The sequence below is a fragment of the Gnatocerus cornutus genome, chromosome 8 (assembly GCF_029298725.1).
Source record: "Gnatocerus cornutus isolate USDA-ARS CGAHR chromosome 8, icGnaCorn1.1, whole genome shotgun sequence".
Taxonomy (NCBI): Eukaryota; Metazoa; Arthropoda; class Insecta; order Coleoptera; family Tenebrionidae; genus Gnatocerus; species Gnatocerus cornutus.
The window spans coordinates 12,538,386-12,553,995 of record NC_142240.1 but is presented as its reverse complement, the minus strand read 5'-3'; the positions used below and the strand labels follow the sequence as shown (position 1 = coordinate 12,553,995).

At 35.3% G+C, this 15,610-nt stretch overlaps 1 protein-coding gene across 1 annotated transcript; it reads right to left on the bottom strand.

Moving 5' to 3' along the window:
* Positions 1-192: 192 nt before the first annotated feature.
* Positions 193-14,774, bottom strand: LOC148169912 (spondin-1). The gene is given in 12 exon segments (XM_088044241.1): positions 193-474; positions 520-665; positions 717-824; positions 899-1,072; positions 1,627-1,905; positions 2,137-2,698; positions 5,057-5,311; positions 5,389-5,595; positions 6,922-7,113; positions 7,218-7,405; positions 11,722-11,886; positions 14,678-14,774. Coding segments are annotated over 12 exon segments (2,580 nt in total). The 5' UTR covers positions 14,700-14,774.
* Between the last annotated feature and the right edge of the window lie 836 nt (positions 14,775-15,610).

Here is a 15,610-nt window from a genome sequence, read left to right as displayed (position 1 = left end):
GGTAATAATAGTCGCGCATAATTAAATTATGTAAATAATTTATTAGACTGTCATCATTAATTTTACAATAAAACACAAAAGAAGAAGTGTCTAGTTGGGTGTACATTTAATTGTATATACACTTCAGGACCAACTTATTGTCATAGATTTAAACTACGGGTTTATAGATTTAAGACTTTTTGATATGAAGATTCATTGGTGCCCTTTGCACGCGCAGAGTCTCTTCTCCACTTTGTTGGGACAGGGAGTCCCGTTGGGTGTTGCGTGTACCACCACGCGCCGGTACCTCTCTTGAAAGTGTCCACACTTCTCGCAACTGGTCCAAGAAGACCAGGCTGACATTACACAATCCACTCTAACATTATCAAACGTGTTAAAACTGAATTTCGATTTTTTTTCGTTGCAAGGGACGTGACATTTTTTTCTCTTGGTCAATTTTTTGGGGCACGGCTTGCCTCCATCCGACGCGTTGACCTGAAATAATATTCATTTATTGGTAACGGCGAAACGGTTAAGGACCTTGATTTCTCGATATTTCGTTTTGTATCCGTTTCCGCAATGACCAGCAGCACTGCAATGTCCCCAAGATGACCATTTCGTGAGTTCACAGTCCGTAAAATTCGGCGTTTTAAGTTGTATTTGACTATAGGGACGATACGAAGGCGCTGAAACTGTCCACCAGAATTATTTTCACTTTGAGTTAATCTCTACGTTACCACAATTATTACCATTGATAGCATCATTTTGGATGTTGTATGCCAGGACGCCCGAAATCGTTACATCGAGCTGTCGTTTATGAGCAGTAAGGTTCGCAATTAATTCCTCTGAAATGAAAAAAATAATTCAGCTTGTTTTTATAGCTCGTAAAAAATTACAGCGTTTGGAGAACATTACTTACTCTGGTAGTCCGCACAGACGGTCTGGCATTGCTCGAGAGTTTTGAAATTATTGGGATTTCCATCGCAACCACTGTAACTGAATATTTCACAATTCCCTTTAATGTTGTCAAAGTACCATCTATCTGTGTTGCTTTTACAGGAGCCGACGTCTTTAGGGAGGCTGCAGACGTAGCCTGAAAGTAGAAGAGGTGTTGTCAAAAATTAAATTCCTAAATAAAACTTCCAACTCCGGAGATTTTAATGTAAAATTTTATTGATATTAAAAAGGATATTTAATAAAGCGGGGAACATTACAGGCACTGAGGCATTTAAATTTTATCAAACATGAATATTTAACGTTTCATGGGCCACTAAAGGAACTTATTGATTTATATTGTTCATGGTGCTTATCATGTTCATTGGAAAGTCTCTCGTGACCGACGTAATTCCTCAATCCAGATTTAATATGCAATTCATTACACACATTCTGGTGTGTTTAATAAGGCTGGAACATACCCAATTCGATTTAATTTATTATTATTTAATGGATTTGATTTTAATCAATTTCGACTTAATCGAGACCAAACCACATTTTTCTATGATTAATTCGCGAGCTGTAAATTTTAATAGTCTGTGTCACAAAGCCCCATTGTGCTCTTATAATTAAGTGGCAGTGAAGCCTCCTCGTTACATTAAACAACAACAAGAAAGATCTTATGTCGTATTTTGATAAGAAGTTTAAACTTACCCTTTTCTGGCAGCTCCTCTTCTATGCACGGCTTTTGGAAACATTCAACAATTTCTTTGAATTTTTGGTGGTTGCAAGGATCTTCTTCATCAAATTCCTCAGCTTCGTCGTAATTCATCTCTGCATTGGGATTAAACGGCCAATTTCGGGATTGCAGAGAAAGTCGATACCGCACTTTAAAGCCTTTCCCGCAAGTTACAGAACAGGGCGACCATTCAGTCCATAATTTTTGGGGACAGTTTTTAAGTAATTCTTCGTCTTCTAAGTCGTCGCATTTACCTGAAAATCGCCCCGCTTATCGATTATAGTGTCAAAACGGATTACTTCTGACCCAGTAATTATATGGTAATGCAGATCGTTAAATTGCAGCATTCCCATTTCCTATTTGACACTGATTCATTAATTATCCAAATTAAATTACTTATTAACGCAGTACTTGTGTTCCATCTTTAGTTAAATTGGAAGATAACCGCTCGGAATGGCGCCGCTTTGTAATAAATGAAGCCTTACCTTCTCCAAAACACTCCAAGTTCTCCTGCAACTTCGGTGGATTAATTTTCGAAGCAGCACAACTCTTCGCCGCCAATCTATTCTTATATTTCCTATCTCTCGTCTTTGTTCCTCTTCCGCAAGTTACACTGCAACTCGACCACTCACTCCACGACCCCAAAACACACATCGGATCCTCAACTTCTCGCGGCGGTTGATGAGGACAATATTTCTGCACGGCTTCACACCCTGCTCTCTCCGTTAGTCTTTTATGACAAATATACTTGCTCTCTTCGTTTTTGTATCTACGTTGTTTATATTTAACACCTCTGCCGCAAGTGGCAGAGCACGGTGACCACTCGGACCATTCTTCAGTTTCGCAAGTGTCATTATCGTCATAGTTATCGTCGCCGATGGATGGCTCGCAGACTTTTTCATACAGGCGTTGTCTTGATAAGTATAATCGAGCCAGAGGTTTCATTTCAACACCGCTTTTATCGTAAAATGGGGAACGAGGGTCATTTGGGCTGTTTGACTTTATGCGTTTTATGGGTTGTCGAGGCGAAGATGGCTGATTAGGAGACTGCAACATCGACGGAAAGTGAAATGATATTATGAGGCTTGACATAAAAGGGATAATTAACGAGGGATTATCGTTAGGGCAAACTACTTACAGTTAGAATCTCGCAATTAGTCAAATTTCAAGTGCTTCTTTGTGCTTGCTATTGTCAAGTTAAGTTCAAAGGTTACGTTTCACGTTTTCCACATGTCGTAAATGTAAAAAGAATGAAAAGTCGAGGAAACTGCATTCTTCGCGCGAATACTTGATGTTCATTTGTACGTTTTTAAGACATATAAATCACATTCCGGAGATCCAGTTTTAATAGTGTGGGAGAAAAACAACATGTTTTATAGCTTGTACGACTTAAACATTTGCTAAATCAGTTGGTTGCAAGAATGTAAATTTATTTGATATGCAAAGACCAGGATACTATTAAATATATCAACCAAGCGAATAGTTTCGAGCTTTGCGCTATTTTATGATAATATGAATACACTAGTTAAGCTTCCCTTTGACATACAGACTGTGAATTTATAAAAGCCCTATTTACTCTCTAGTTCGAGAATTTTAAATACAGCGACTCGTCTCATTTAGCAGCGTTTTTATACCAAGTAAATGATGCTAATTAATGTCACTCAGCCAAAAATTAAAGCATGCTAAGTGTGAAGCAGACAAGGTAAATCTGTTCAGGTTTTCAGCCTGTCGTAATTCTGTTAAATCCAATTGAAAAATATATCAGTTGAATATTTTTCTTATCATTTAATAAGCAGAAGATTCGATGGCGTGTACCGCATCTCGATATCTGATCTAGTTTCAAAAATACGAAAAGAATCCCGGAAAATGTTAAATCGATGGCGATATACCAAAATTTCGAATGCTTAATCGATGATTTGTAATTAATTGTACATCGGATATAATTAAACCACTCGATTCCTCGTCAAAAGAACTCGAAATTTGCCACGATTGAACTTAAATAAATGAATTAATTTAATTAAATTTCTCAACTCTGTTTGGAGTCAACACTCAAAAACACTTTTCGTTATTAAAATCTGGTTAGATGCGATTAGATTCTGTACCAATCAAAAGATCAAAAAGTTTCAACGATAAATCAAATTCAAAAACGTTTATATTTTATTGGACACAGTAAATAACGGTTTTGAACATTCAGTCAATCAGAGTAATGTTTGGATGGAGTTTGTTCGCTGGATGCGTTTTTTGTTATAAAAACCACATTAATAAAAACGGTGCCAGCCAATGAACGAACCCTTTTTTGCGTTTTAATCCGATTTCAATCGCATTCTCCATTTTATAAAGAAAAGGTGAATCTTTAAGTGAAGTTCGAAAACTTGTCCTGTTTGCCATTGTAATTGGAAATAGATCATTTTCAATATTAAAGTTTATTTTCGCAAAAACTGCTGGAAACTGGTGAACAACAACCAGATTTGCATAATTTTCACCGCTTTGATGTCCACTATTTCTCCAAATTGAGAATCTCGAATAGAACCCAATTTCTGTTTCTCCTTGTCCTTCTAACCTTTCTCTGACCGCTTTTAAACTTATCACAACACGCAAATAGACCGTGTACCTGTGAGAAACGCTGTTTTAAACGCTATAAGTGCTTTTCCTATCCCAACTGCCGAAACTTGTTACCGAGAGAAGATTATCAAAGAGAATAATTAATGAACAGAATAGTTACACAGAAAACAGAATGACAAAACAGCAAACTCATTCTTCCAATCCGGAAAGACGCTATTTGCTCCAAGTTATGAATAAATTCTCCCGAAGTGACCAAGAAGTAGAGTTTTGGAATTATACTGCGTCATGCCGTGAGGGTGTGCCTCTTATTTAAACAATTTTGTTAACATCATTGGAGAAGTTTGGATGATAAATGTCCCCTTATTTTTTGCGGACAAAACGCAATTTCCGCAGAAGATAAATGTTTGGACAGGAGCTATGAGTGATGCCATGGAGCTCCTCTTTAAAAAATAAGTTAACTCGGAGATTATACTTGAACTGTTAACATGTTGCAACTTGATAGACTTGCTAAGCATAATATGCCGGAATTTATTTAACACGAGTCGCGAAGTAGAAGAGCACGTAGTTTTAAAAGCCAATATCAGTGATTTAGTGGAGCGGTTAATGAAAGTCTGAAGTAAGAAGTCGTGTAAAGCTTATTAGCAGTTCGGTGCCCTATTGGTATTGATTGGTGCTTATAAACGTTGGTAATGGCTTAACATCGCGGTAGCTTAATTTGATTAAAATGCAATAATAGCAGAAACCCGCTCGAGACTTTCTAGACAGTTGCTTGAAATCCGAGACGCTCGAACTATTTAGCAATGTATCGAACGTAGATCGCTGATTTTTCTCGAGATTACTCACAATGTAGGTTATCCCATCGTCGGTTCCTGCATCCCAAGGGTACAAATTTAATATCTTCGATTCCATCCAAGAGCAATTCCTTAGACACAATTCTAAACTGGAAACTCCTACAATCCAGTCGGGTGAAGGATCGATCATTGAGACAATGGACATTAGATGGTGACGGTTGTCCACCCGGAAGACTGCGAATGTTTTTCCGGTGATATTAGGGTAACTGATTCCTCGGGCTTTGACGATGGTCCTTATGTGATCACTCTACTTGAAAAAAAAAGGCGGAAATTAAACTAAGCTAATTAATCAACTCGGCATTCTTTCCAACTTTAATTACTTGCCTTTGCTTTCAATTCGCTTTCAAGCATTCTTGTGTTTCCGTTCTCTGCCAGTTGACGAAGACCTTCACTGGCTATGTCTCCGTACCTCCAGAATGTGTAATTTACAGTGTGCGATGCACCGATTATATCGCTAAAACGGGTTAGTCATCCGTTAGAGGGGAAGTCTTTCGGATGAGTATTACGCGACCAGAGTCCCTCGAATGTTACCTGAGAATGAAAGTGATAGCTCCATTAAACGTCTTCATGCTGGAGTTGTCAAGAAGAAAAGCAATATTAAAATGTCTAAAGCAGAACCGATTTAGACAATTCGTAATGTGTTTTTTTTCGGAGAGCGAGATACGAGCAAAAAGACAATAGCACTGTTCTATACAAGATTTAAAGGGAATTGAAGGAGTTTTACATACAAAGTTAGAATTTATCGGAGGCAATGATAGTGATATATGTGAGTGCATATCTTGATGTGAACACAAACGAAGAACTGGAGAAAAATGAAATAAAACCGCGGGATAATAACGAAGAATTAGTGCTATTAAAAGATAAAAAATAAAAATTAAATCCACTTGTTTGATGGTGATTTCAGCGATTCTTATGCGACAGAAACATTTTTAATTAAAACATAAATTTTCGATTTGTCAAAAAATGATGAATAACCAATGCAAGCAATTTTTATTATTGGTATAATTTGAAATCTCATCAACAGGAATATCTTGTATTTGTAACATGATTTTATGGCTTTTATAAATTGAATTTTGTATTTAATTGTGTAGTCTAATTACAAAGTTAATGAAAATAAATGCAATTACCATAATTAAAAGTAAATGTGTTAAAAGTTTGAAATGAATCAAAAAATTACACGACTAATACTAATAAGACAGTCGTAGAGACTTTGAAGCTTTCAAGTATAAAGTCAGTTCAGAAATGCAAGATTTTATTATAAACACGTATCAATTAGAATAATTAATAAAATTTTTGTATTGATATTTACTTAAAAAGAAAACATCAGAATCTTTCTTCGCGCTTTTATCCGAATTCTTTAGAAAATGAACAATGAGAAGCGTCCACTTTTTATATAACTCTCAAGCAGTTTGTAATTTTCTCTTGAATTAACTTCGATAGAATAAAAAGACGAAAAGTAGCAGCATTGTGTAGCAACTCTTAAAACCGATTTTCCATACAACACCTATGCAGCATTTTAATGAAGTTTTGACGCAGTACGTTGAAACTATGAAACATTTAATTAAATTTCCACACGGTATTAACTTCTTCTTAATTATTTAATCATGGCGTAAACTTGAAAATTATGGTAATTCGCTTATTATTTATACCGACCTCCCAACATTTATATTTATGTTGGGCTCTGAAAAGTAAATTCGGTATTGATTTAGTAACACAATGCGCAATTCTAAATAAGATAAAACTGTAAATAGAACATAATAAACTGGTAAAAATGAAATAAATTACACATCTATGTAAGTTTCTCTCTAATCTACAAAAGTCGACTTCGGTAACTGAGAAACTCCAACTAGAACTTACTTCGTATTTCGCCTCGTCGCATGCACAACAATGCTTGAGGATATTAGGTTGAATGTCACTGGTATCTTGGGAGCTTTCGCAAAGAGTCTTGGTCATCGGACCTTCTTCACCGTACCACACCGAATCGGAAATGATGATAGCACCCTTGAAAGTTACACAACCATTTCCAGTAGCTGGAGCTAACCACAATACCTACAAGTGATCGTTTCGACTTGAAAGAGATTTCCCGAGGCAAGGTTTGAATTAATACTGATTGTATGCACAGTAAATATTATTATTACAGTATTAATATTCACCTGGATTTCGGATTTGGGTTGGGCTTCGGCTGATGTAACAGTATTAGGACAGTCCTTGCTAAATTTAGTAAAGGAGTCTCCATATAATTGTATTGAAGGAGGAGTGGATCGTTTCTCATTCTCAAAAGTCAAGACGAATTCAGTGAATTTTTCTTCAGCGACGAGTTTCTGAGTGTTGCGGAGAAATACTGGAAAACTCCTTATGCTTACATAATTAATAATTGGAGATTAAAGGAATGCTGTCTTTTGACTTGCTAATTAAGGGAAGTCGCAGCTTTTTTCCTTGTGTCAAAACCCGGAAGTCACTTCAATCCAAGACAATGAATTTTCAAGCAAATTTTATATAAAAGGAAATTATTATCATACTTTATTTCATTATCTTTCCTAAGAGCACATTTTTTAAAAATTGCAATGTTTGAATTACCTGCAAACTGTAGAACATTAATTTTCTACAAACGACAGCAATCATTAATCAGAATTTAATTGGAAGATTAAAATTGTGTTTAATAAATGGCTTTGAGAAAAAACTTGTTTGCGCCCGTAAGCAGCTTTATATTTGCGTTTTATAGCTTCCCAAGAAACAACCGAAAACATATTAAATTGAACACATTTTCAGTACTTCATTATATGCTTCATCTAGAATTTTATTGTTCATTTATCTGGAACCGCAACACAATTTCAAACAATTAGGTACACACATTATTTGCTTTACAGTTGTTTACGTCTAAAATTGATTCACTTATATGAAACATTCCCAAACCACAACGTTTTAATAACAATTTGTTTATTGTTTACTTAATGTTAAGATCATTTCTCCACATTTCCCATATTCCATTTGAATGTTTGTTCTAGTTTTCAAACACGTCACAATAGTTGAATTCTTCGAAGTCTGCCAACGAAAACAGAATTGATGATTTTCAAGTAATCAATAAAATTACTCAGCATTTTACAAGGGCAGAATTTTTTGATAAACAGATTTAATTTGAGAAGAGGTTTGGTTTGAGACTTAAAAATAAAATGACGTATAAGTGAGCGAAATAACTCTACAGTTGGCACTACTGTGTTTTTATTACCCTTGGGAGTTTTATCCACGATCCGATCGCATGTTAGTTTCAAAGGTACGATTAAATAAAATGAAGTGGAGGAACCCCAACAGATCAAAGCAACTGACAGATTATCTGAACTGGACAAAAATGTAATCCTCTGGATCCTGTGAAAGGGTGAAAATATGCAACCAATTCTACGGAAATACATCCAATTTAAAATTCTTAAAACAATGTGGATATTTCTGTCGTCTGAAAACTGATGTAAAATGGGCAGTTTAACAATGAGAAACAAAAATTTACCATTTGTTGCAAAACCTATTTAATTTCTTCAAGAAGAGCAATTTCGAAACAGGAAATGGAAATTATTTAATTTAGCCTTTCGAGTTGGAACTGGAGAGGATAATCAAATTTATTAGAGTATCCTTTCCAGAACAATTTTAGCCAAAAAATAGTAGCAATAATAAAATTATTGAAAGTCCACGGTGTAGAATTTAATTACCGCGTATAATTTAGTAAGGCTTTTATAATAACAAATTCTTTCAGAAATTACTAAAATCCCGTCTATTTAATTTAGTTACTGGCATGCAGGAAATTAAGTAATTATAAAAATATCCGCGATTTTTTCAAGATTCCACTGCTTTTAATTTATAAATCTGCGATGTCAGGAAGCTCAAAGAAAACAAAGAAGATTAGTCTTCTAGGAGTAATAATAATAATAAGGTCTTCTGGGAGTGCCCAACATGCAGAGCTGCGACTTCATTTCCTTTCCGCCACTTATTTAAGACTACATAAAGCAAAATAAGCTTCTTCGCAAAATGGCCCCGATTTTTGATTTAGTACCAATTAAAAGAATCGGCCATTTACCAAATGCCCGCTCGCGAAATCTCGAGTTTCCTCATGATCGATGATGACAAGACAATGGATTATAATAGCTCCTTCCACGTACGCGAGCATTCACTTTCGCAGTCTTAACGAGTCGTTTAAGTAAATCTCTTCATGGATGTAGTGGTGGCGGGGTAAACGGTCAAGAATGGATTACCCACTGCTCGTGACACTTGACATAAACGCGAAGCAGCCCGAGGTGACGTATCCAACAGATAAATTTAGGGATGATGCAAAACCAAGACAAATTTGACGCCGCCAGTGTGGTTCACGATCAACTCGGAAAAACTACAAACCATGAGAAGCTCGCAAATTATGTACATAATTATTAATACTCGCTAAACACAACGCCCCTGAACAACACGAAAATGAAATAATAAATTTAAGCCGCGTTGCTGGAGGCTTGAAGGGATGAGGCAATTTGGAGATTTACACAAAATGGAATTTATACTACAATTGAAACGGAAGTGGTTCTATTAATAATCGAGTTTACTTAATTTCTCTGTTAAAATCCAGAACATGAAACTAAACAAACGGAGCTGATGGTCGCAACGGAAATTCCTTCCAGGCTTTCAACAGTTAAAAAAATTAAAAGGGAAAATCACCGACTTCAGTTTGTCGGAGGTGACTGCAATAAGAGACCAAGTTCACACAACGCTAATTGTTTCTTAAATAGCAATAAATTATAATTTGGGTCCAGATGCTCCACGTGTTGCCTCTAAATTTACAGAGCAAACACACGGCACAGCTTTGTATTGCCAACAAATAAGTTTTGTTAGTTACCAGCCACGAAAATATTGACTCTACTGTTGGCAACGAATTAATTTGAAATATTTATCTATTTTGTACAAAACTTCCATTGCAACTGTTGTTTATATAAATATGAAATTTCACTAAAACAAAAAATAAAAACGTTGGCACAGAAATGTAAAATTCAATTTAATTTTTTTGATGTCGCTCCTAGTTGAAAAAAATTCCAATTGACAAACACAAAGCGCAAATAAAATATGTATGTAATAACAATTTTCATGTCGTACTATTCAGAGAGCGATCAGAATTCTGGTCTAAGCGGTGTAAAATGGTGGATGCGCCGGGTGAGTGTAATAAAAATAAAGCTCGGAAATAGTGCAATTAGTGCACCACAATAAAAACTGTGCTCTCACATTTCAGTTTTAAAATATTTAAAGTAATGCAGTTAGAGTACTGAAATCAATTTTCGAACCAAGTGGTATTTGAGTTAAAACTGTAAAAATTCGCGAGAGATATTTTTACTGTAATTAAATTACACTTCTCATAATTACTCAGACATTCTTAATTTAAATTAAAAGGTTTTTTATTAGCGTTATTTATACAAACTGTCGCTGCTGGAGACATTTTTCTGTACTGTATAAAATAAAATTCATGTACGTTGAAAATGTAATGAAAATTTCTCGCTAGAGACATTAAATTTACTGTGAAAACTCTAAATTTTGTGAATTAGAGTTGTAACTCAATTACGTAATTTAACACAAAAAGTTGTGTCGATAGTTCAGTTCCTCATAAAACGGACTTTACAAAGCAATTATATCAATTTCCATGTGCTCTCTGAAAAGGAACGAAATAAATTCGAAAGTAAATACTGCAAATTGAAATTGATTTTGTCTTTAGATTATTACGAGCCGAATATTCGGCTGCGGAAGCATTTCCTTCATTTTCCTGAAATGAAACGGGCAATCCCAGTAGTCGTTTTGTGTGTACCAATTAAAACCTTTTGTCTCGATTTGATGTTAGCTTCTTATTTTTCGCGTTTTAATCAAAAGATATTTTTCTCGAATCGTATTAATTTCAAGGCGATTATGCAGAGTCGAAATCTAATTATTCTCTAAATTACTTTACGAAGAAAATCAAGGCGGATTATGGCAAGCAGTTGAAACCCCCAGTTAATTCTTTGGCTTATTATTTTAGCGGAAATGTTGCGTATATATTTATGGTCTTTACACTTACAACGTCGTTATTTATCCTCAAGGCATCAGAAAAAGCGTCTGTTGACTACTTTAAAAACATTAAATTCACTTGGCGTCTGCAAGTAGCTTTCGAAATGCAAATATACACTTTTAACTGAAAAGGGAAATTAGTTTTTTAGGGTGGCGCAAGTGGTTAATATCTGAATCGCTTTATGGAAGTTTAATATTTCCACCGCAAGACAAGTACATGTTTAATCTACCGGAACAAATTCAAACTAGTTTATAATCGCCTATTTCATGACGGAACGAAATAATTAAAATTCGGGATCTGTTTTCATTATTGTGAGCACTACTTCTCGCCTGGCGAAAGTAAGAAAAAATTGTCGCAAATTATACGCGACTAATTGGACAATTCAGTTAAGAGGCATTGTAAAGCGCCTGAGAAGAATCCATTTGAGAGAGGCGACTCGCAGCGATTTGTGGACTCCTTTTAATTAGACCGACCATCGATTTACCCGTCAAAAGAAATCTAGAGACTAAAATTAGAGTTGTCCTTCAGGAACACATTTGGAATGTTAATATGATCCTATAAATCTCAGTCGACTGCTGAAAGCCCATTGAAAAACGTCTTACCAGTGTATTGTTCTCCTGGAACGTAAGTAGAGGGGTTTCCGGAGATTTCAATTTGAAAATGACCAGGATTCGGTTTTGCAGCGATTCCTTCGAGTGTTCTGTTACATCTCAGTCTTGTGGCGTCGACCACAACGTTGAATACTAAGTACGCCCAAACCACTCTTTCTGAAACATATTTGGGTCTTTTAGTCTCGTGTTGACTAATCAGGGGATGAAAATTCCGGGAATTTGTTTCCTTCAGGATTTTGAGCTGCGGGTTATCTAGAAAAAAATGTGGGAGCAGACTACAGACATCAAAAATTTAATAACATCGGCGAATCGTGGCTTTAAAGCGAAAACTGTAACTAAAAATCTTCACAGAATGACCACTGATATACAAGAATTTAATCGTGCGCGGGACATTAAATTCTTCTTGAGATTAAAATAACTTTTTATTGGGCGATAAACAGTGAAACGAGGATGGTTTCATGGGAGAAAATAAAACAACAGCCAATACTACTTTGTGGATATAAATTTTTATTTAAATTAAGACAAGGACTTGCATTCTGAATTCTCTCGGAATGGCTTTCTAAACCAGAAACGTGCGAAGTGAAAGGTTACGTGCTTTTGAACGTACATCAAACTAAAGTTTTATTATCTTCCACATTTCTGCAATCTTAGCGGAAATCATGAGCAACAAACTACGTAGAGTTTGAACGATAACTGCAATCATCTCATATTGTACTAAATCTAAGTTCTCTAAGCTTATTTGCTTTAGTTTACCATTTCTCCAATCAGTATAAAAGGAGCGCAGTGACTAAGAACCTTGCTAAACTTGCAAAAGTTCCAATGTTGAGCTAACTAAAAATTTGGTGACCATTACACGTCCTAATTCTAAGAATTAGTTTTGGTGGATGCGCCGGGTCCAATGTCCCATTTAAAGTGAAAAACAAAATTGTGAAATATGATCACATTCACATGCTCAAAACTTTGTTCTAATCCCACCAGACATTCCAAAATTTACCAACTCATACAACGAATTAGAAACTTCTCCATTATACGAATAACAGCACAATATCTGCAATGACGTTCCTACTAATTTGTTCGATGCAGAACTCATTTCTTTATTACATCCAATCGATTTGCTTTCGAAAGCAATGCACACGATCTGATTCTCGTAAAATTAATTTAAAAATTCATTTCCGTTGAATGCAGGAAATTATTGTTGCTGATTCTTAGTAATCCGATTCTAGAAAAGCCAGTCCGGAAGTAACTAAGGAAATTAGAATTGAGTACGAATGAGCTCGACATTTTTCTGAAACTATTTCTTTGCAGATGTTAACACTATTAAACATGTAAGAATTCTTTGAAGTTAGGAACGACGCTTTTAATGGAATTTTCTTGGCGTCAACTTCAATTACCATGGAGATAAAGCTAATTAATTGCTGAGCTAATGGTAAATAAATAATGGATTATCAGGGAAAAGAGACGTGCGCTTTGCAAACAATCTAAATTTAATGTATTCTCATCCGGAATATTTTTCAGGACGCGAGTTTAATTACAACTATTTTGCCCATTAATATTCAATTACTAAATTTCTTTGATTATCAACCCGATTACATTTTGCATGGAACGCCATCCGCTTGCAATTTATATGCAATACATTTTTAATGCGATTTGTGCTCATGTTTCGTAGAATGGTACTTTCAAATTTCACCTCGGCTTTGCATAAAATGATGTTCCGCTGAATGCAAGTGATATACGTCCTGAAATTGCATATTTTTTACGCTTTACAAACATACGATACTAACCCACAAGTTCAGCATTTCACTCACAACGGCAATTATTTTCATGAAACGCCCAGTCGTAAAAACTAGTGTTGTATTAAATTGAACAAAAGCAAACATGCTAAATAATGCTGGAAGTAGAGACAGACGATTAAAGTTTTGAAAGCGCAGCAAAATTAACTTTGTGTGTATCCTGTACACAATTCCTGTTAATTATCGCGCGCGTTTAAATTATATTTGTTAGGAAAGGTCCATTAAGGCTGACGTTGTCTGTTTTACATGAAATAAATTATTTACTTGACTCGGTAAATATTGATATGCCCAGTGTTATGAATGTTTCTGAAGTTATTGTTTGGGTCTTCCGGCCCTTCCAACATAATTATATGAAATCGGGTATTTATTGTGCATCAGAACGGCTTAAATGGGTATTTCATCCGCACATTGATAATACTAAAAGCTTTTTTACTGATATTTACATTTTAATCTGGATTTGGTACAGCATATTTTATATGTGCAAAATCACGGAAATAACTACTAAAATTTTAATTTACCAGTAATGTGATAATTTATATTTAAATTAAATTGTGTTTATTGCACGAATCAAATTAGTTCCAGAACTAAAATAAAAAGAGCTGCACGCATCACAATAGAAATCTTTCATAACAGAAAGATCGGGCAAACTTCCAGGTAAAAGAAGACGCTCCATTAAATCTCATTAGTTTATATTTCAATGAAATTTGATTTTGGAAGTTCGCCAAAAGCCCGTGAAACTTTTTGCAGAAGTAATGCTAATAACGCGAGTTATGATCCAGGATCAGTTATTTTTATAGGAAGAGATAGACGAACATGACGTTGTAATTCATCTAAAAATAAATGACATCAATACCCACTAATCCACGTGCGTAGGCTTTGCGGAAGATACCGGATTTTTGTATAACCCAAGAAAGATATGACACGAATAATTACATTGAAGCGCTTTATCACAAAAGCCCGACCTGACAATGTCAACATGAGCTCCTCAATGTCGTATATTTAAAAACCGAAATTTAGAAGAGTATATTTCATCGCATTCATTTTCGCACCGATGATTGATGGCCCCGCTTACCGATGTCAGATATTGAAAAATAGACTTAAAACGATCGCTCCCAAGAAGAATTTTTCAAATTGAAATTTAATTAAAGGAAACTTACCGAGTTTTATAGTTTGAAACATTTCGAGTGTTACCACGAGTGCAGACGCGTGTTGCGCTCAAGTCGTCAACTCACCCCTTACTGTGTTGGGGTTGAACTGAGCGTCGCGACGACGACGCCAGTCTATATGCAAAATGCGTACAGCGCCAAGCACGTACGAAAACTAAGTAGACGACTCATCACATTGCTACTAAATCAGATTCAATTTCCTATGCATTTAAAGGCTCTTCTTGGAGATGTTCATTCATTTGGAATTGCAACCGTTTATTATGCGCAAAGAGATTATAATTAATTCGATTTACATTACAAGAGCTTTGAAGTAGGAAGATAGTTCTCACTGCCAAGAATAGGGGTAATTATAATGAACATAATACCGTTGTTTACTCCTTTAGTTGGTTAATAGTCAGGTGGAAAATGCTATTGAACATATGTCGGCAAAAGCTGTTGCTGAAAGACGGGAAATTTAGTGCGGTTAATATGTTGCTTTCTCACTTTTAACTTTCTTGGTGGAAACTTTAACTATTCATAAATCTGTAAGGCCGGAAAGCTAACGTGTTCTCACTACTTCAGTTTTCAGATGGTAAGAGCCACGTAAATCTTAGGAGTTGCGGAAATATAGAAATTTATTGTTAGAACATTACCAGTAACTCTTGACACCATGTTCAGTTATTAACAGCCTCCAACGAAAAATTCTTAATTTGATCAGTTAATTATCTTTTTTCCTTTCATTAAGTTTGCGTTTCTTTTGCATCAGAGATTTTAAGATATGAAATAACGAAGTCAACAACTTGACGCCGTTTTGAGCATTGAAATTAGAACCAACTGAATTTTCCAATACAATTATTTATTTAAATAAGCCAGAATTGTACAAAGTACAAGTTAACGAAGTGTAATTACAAGTCTCTTTGTGAGTCGCTGACGACTATAAACAGG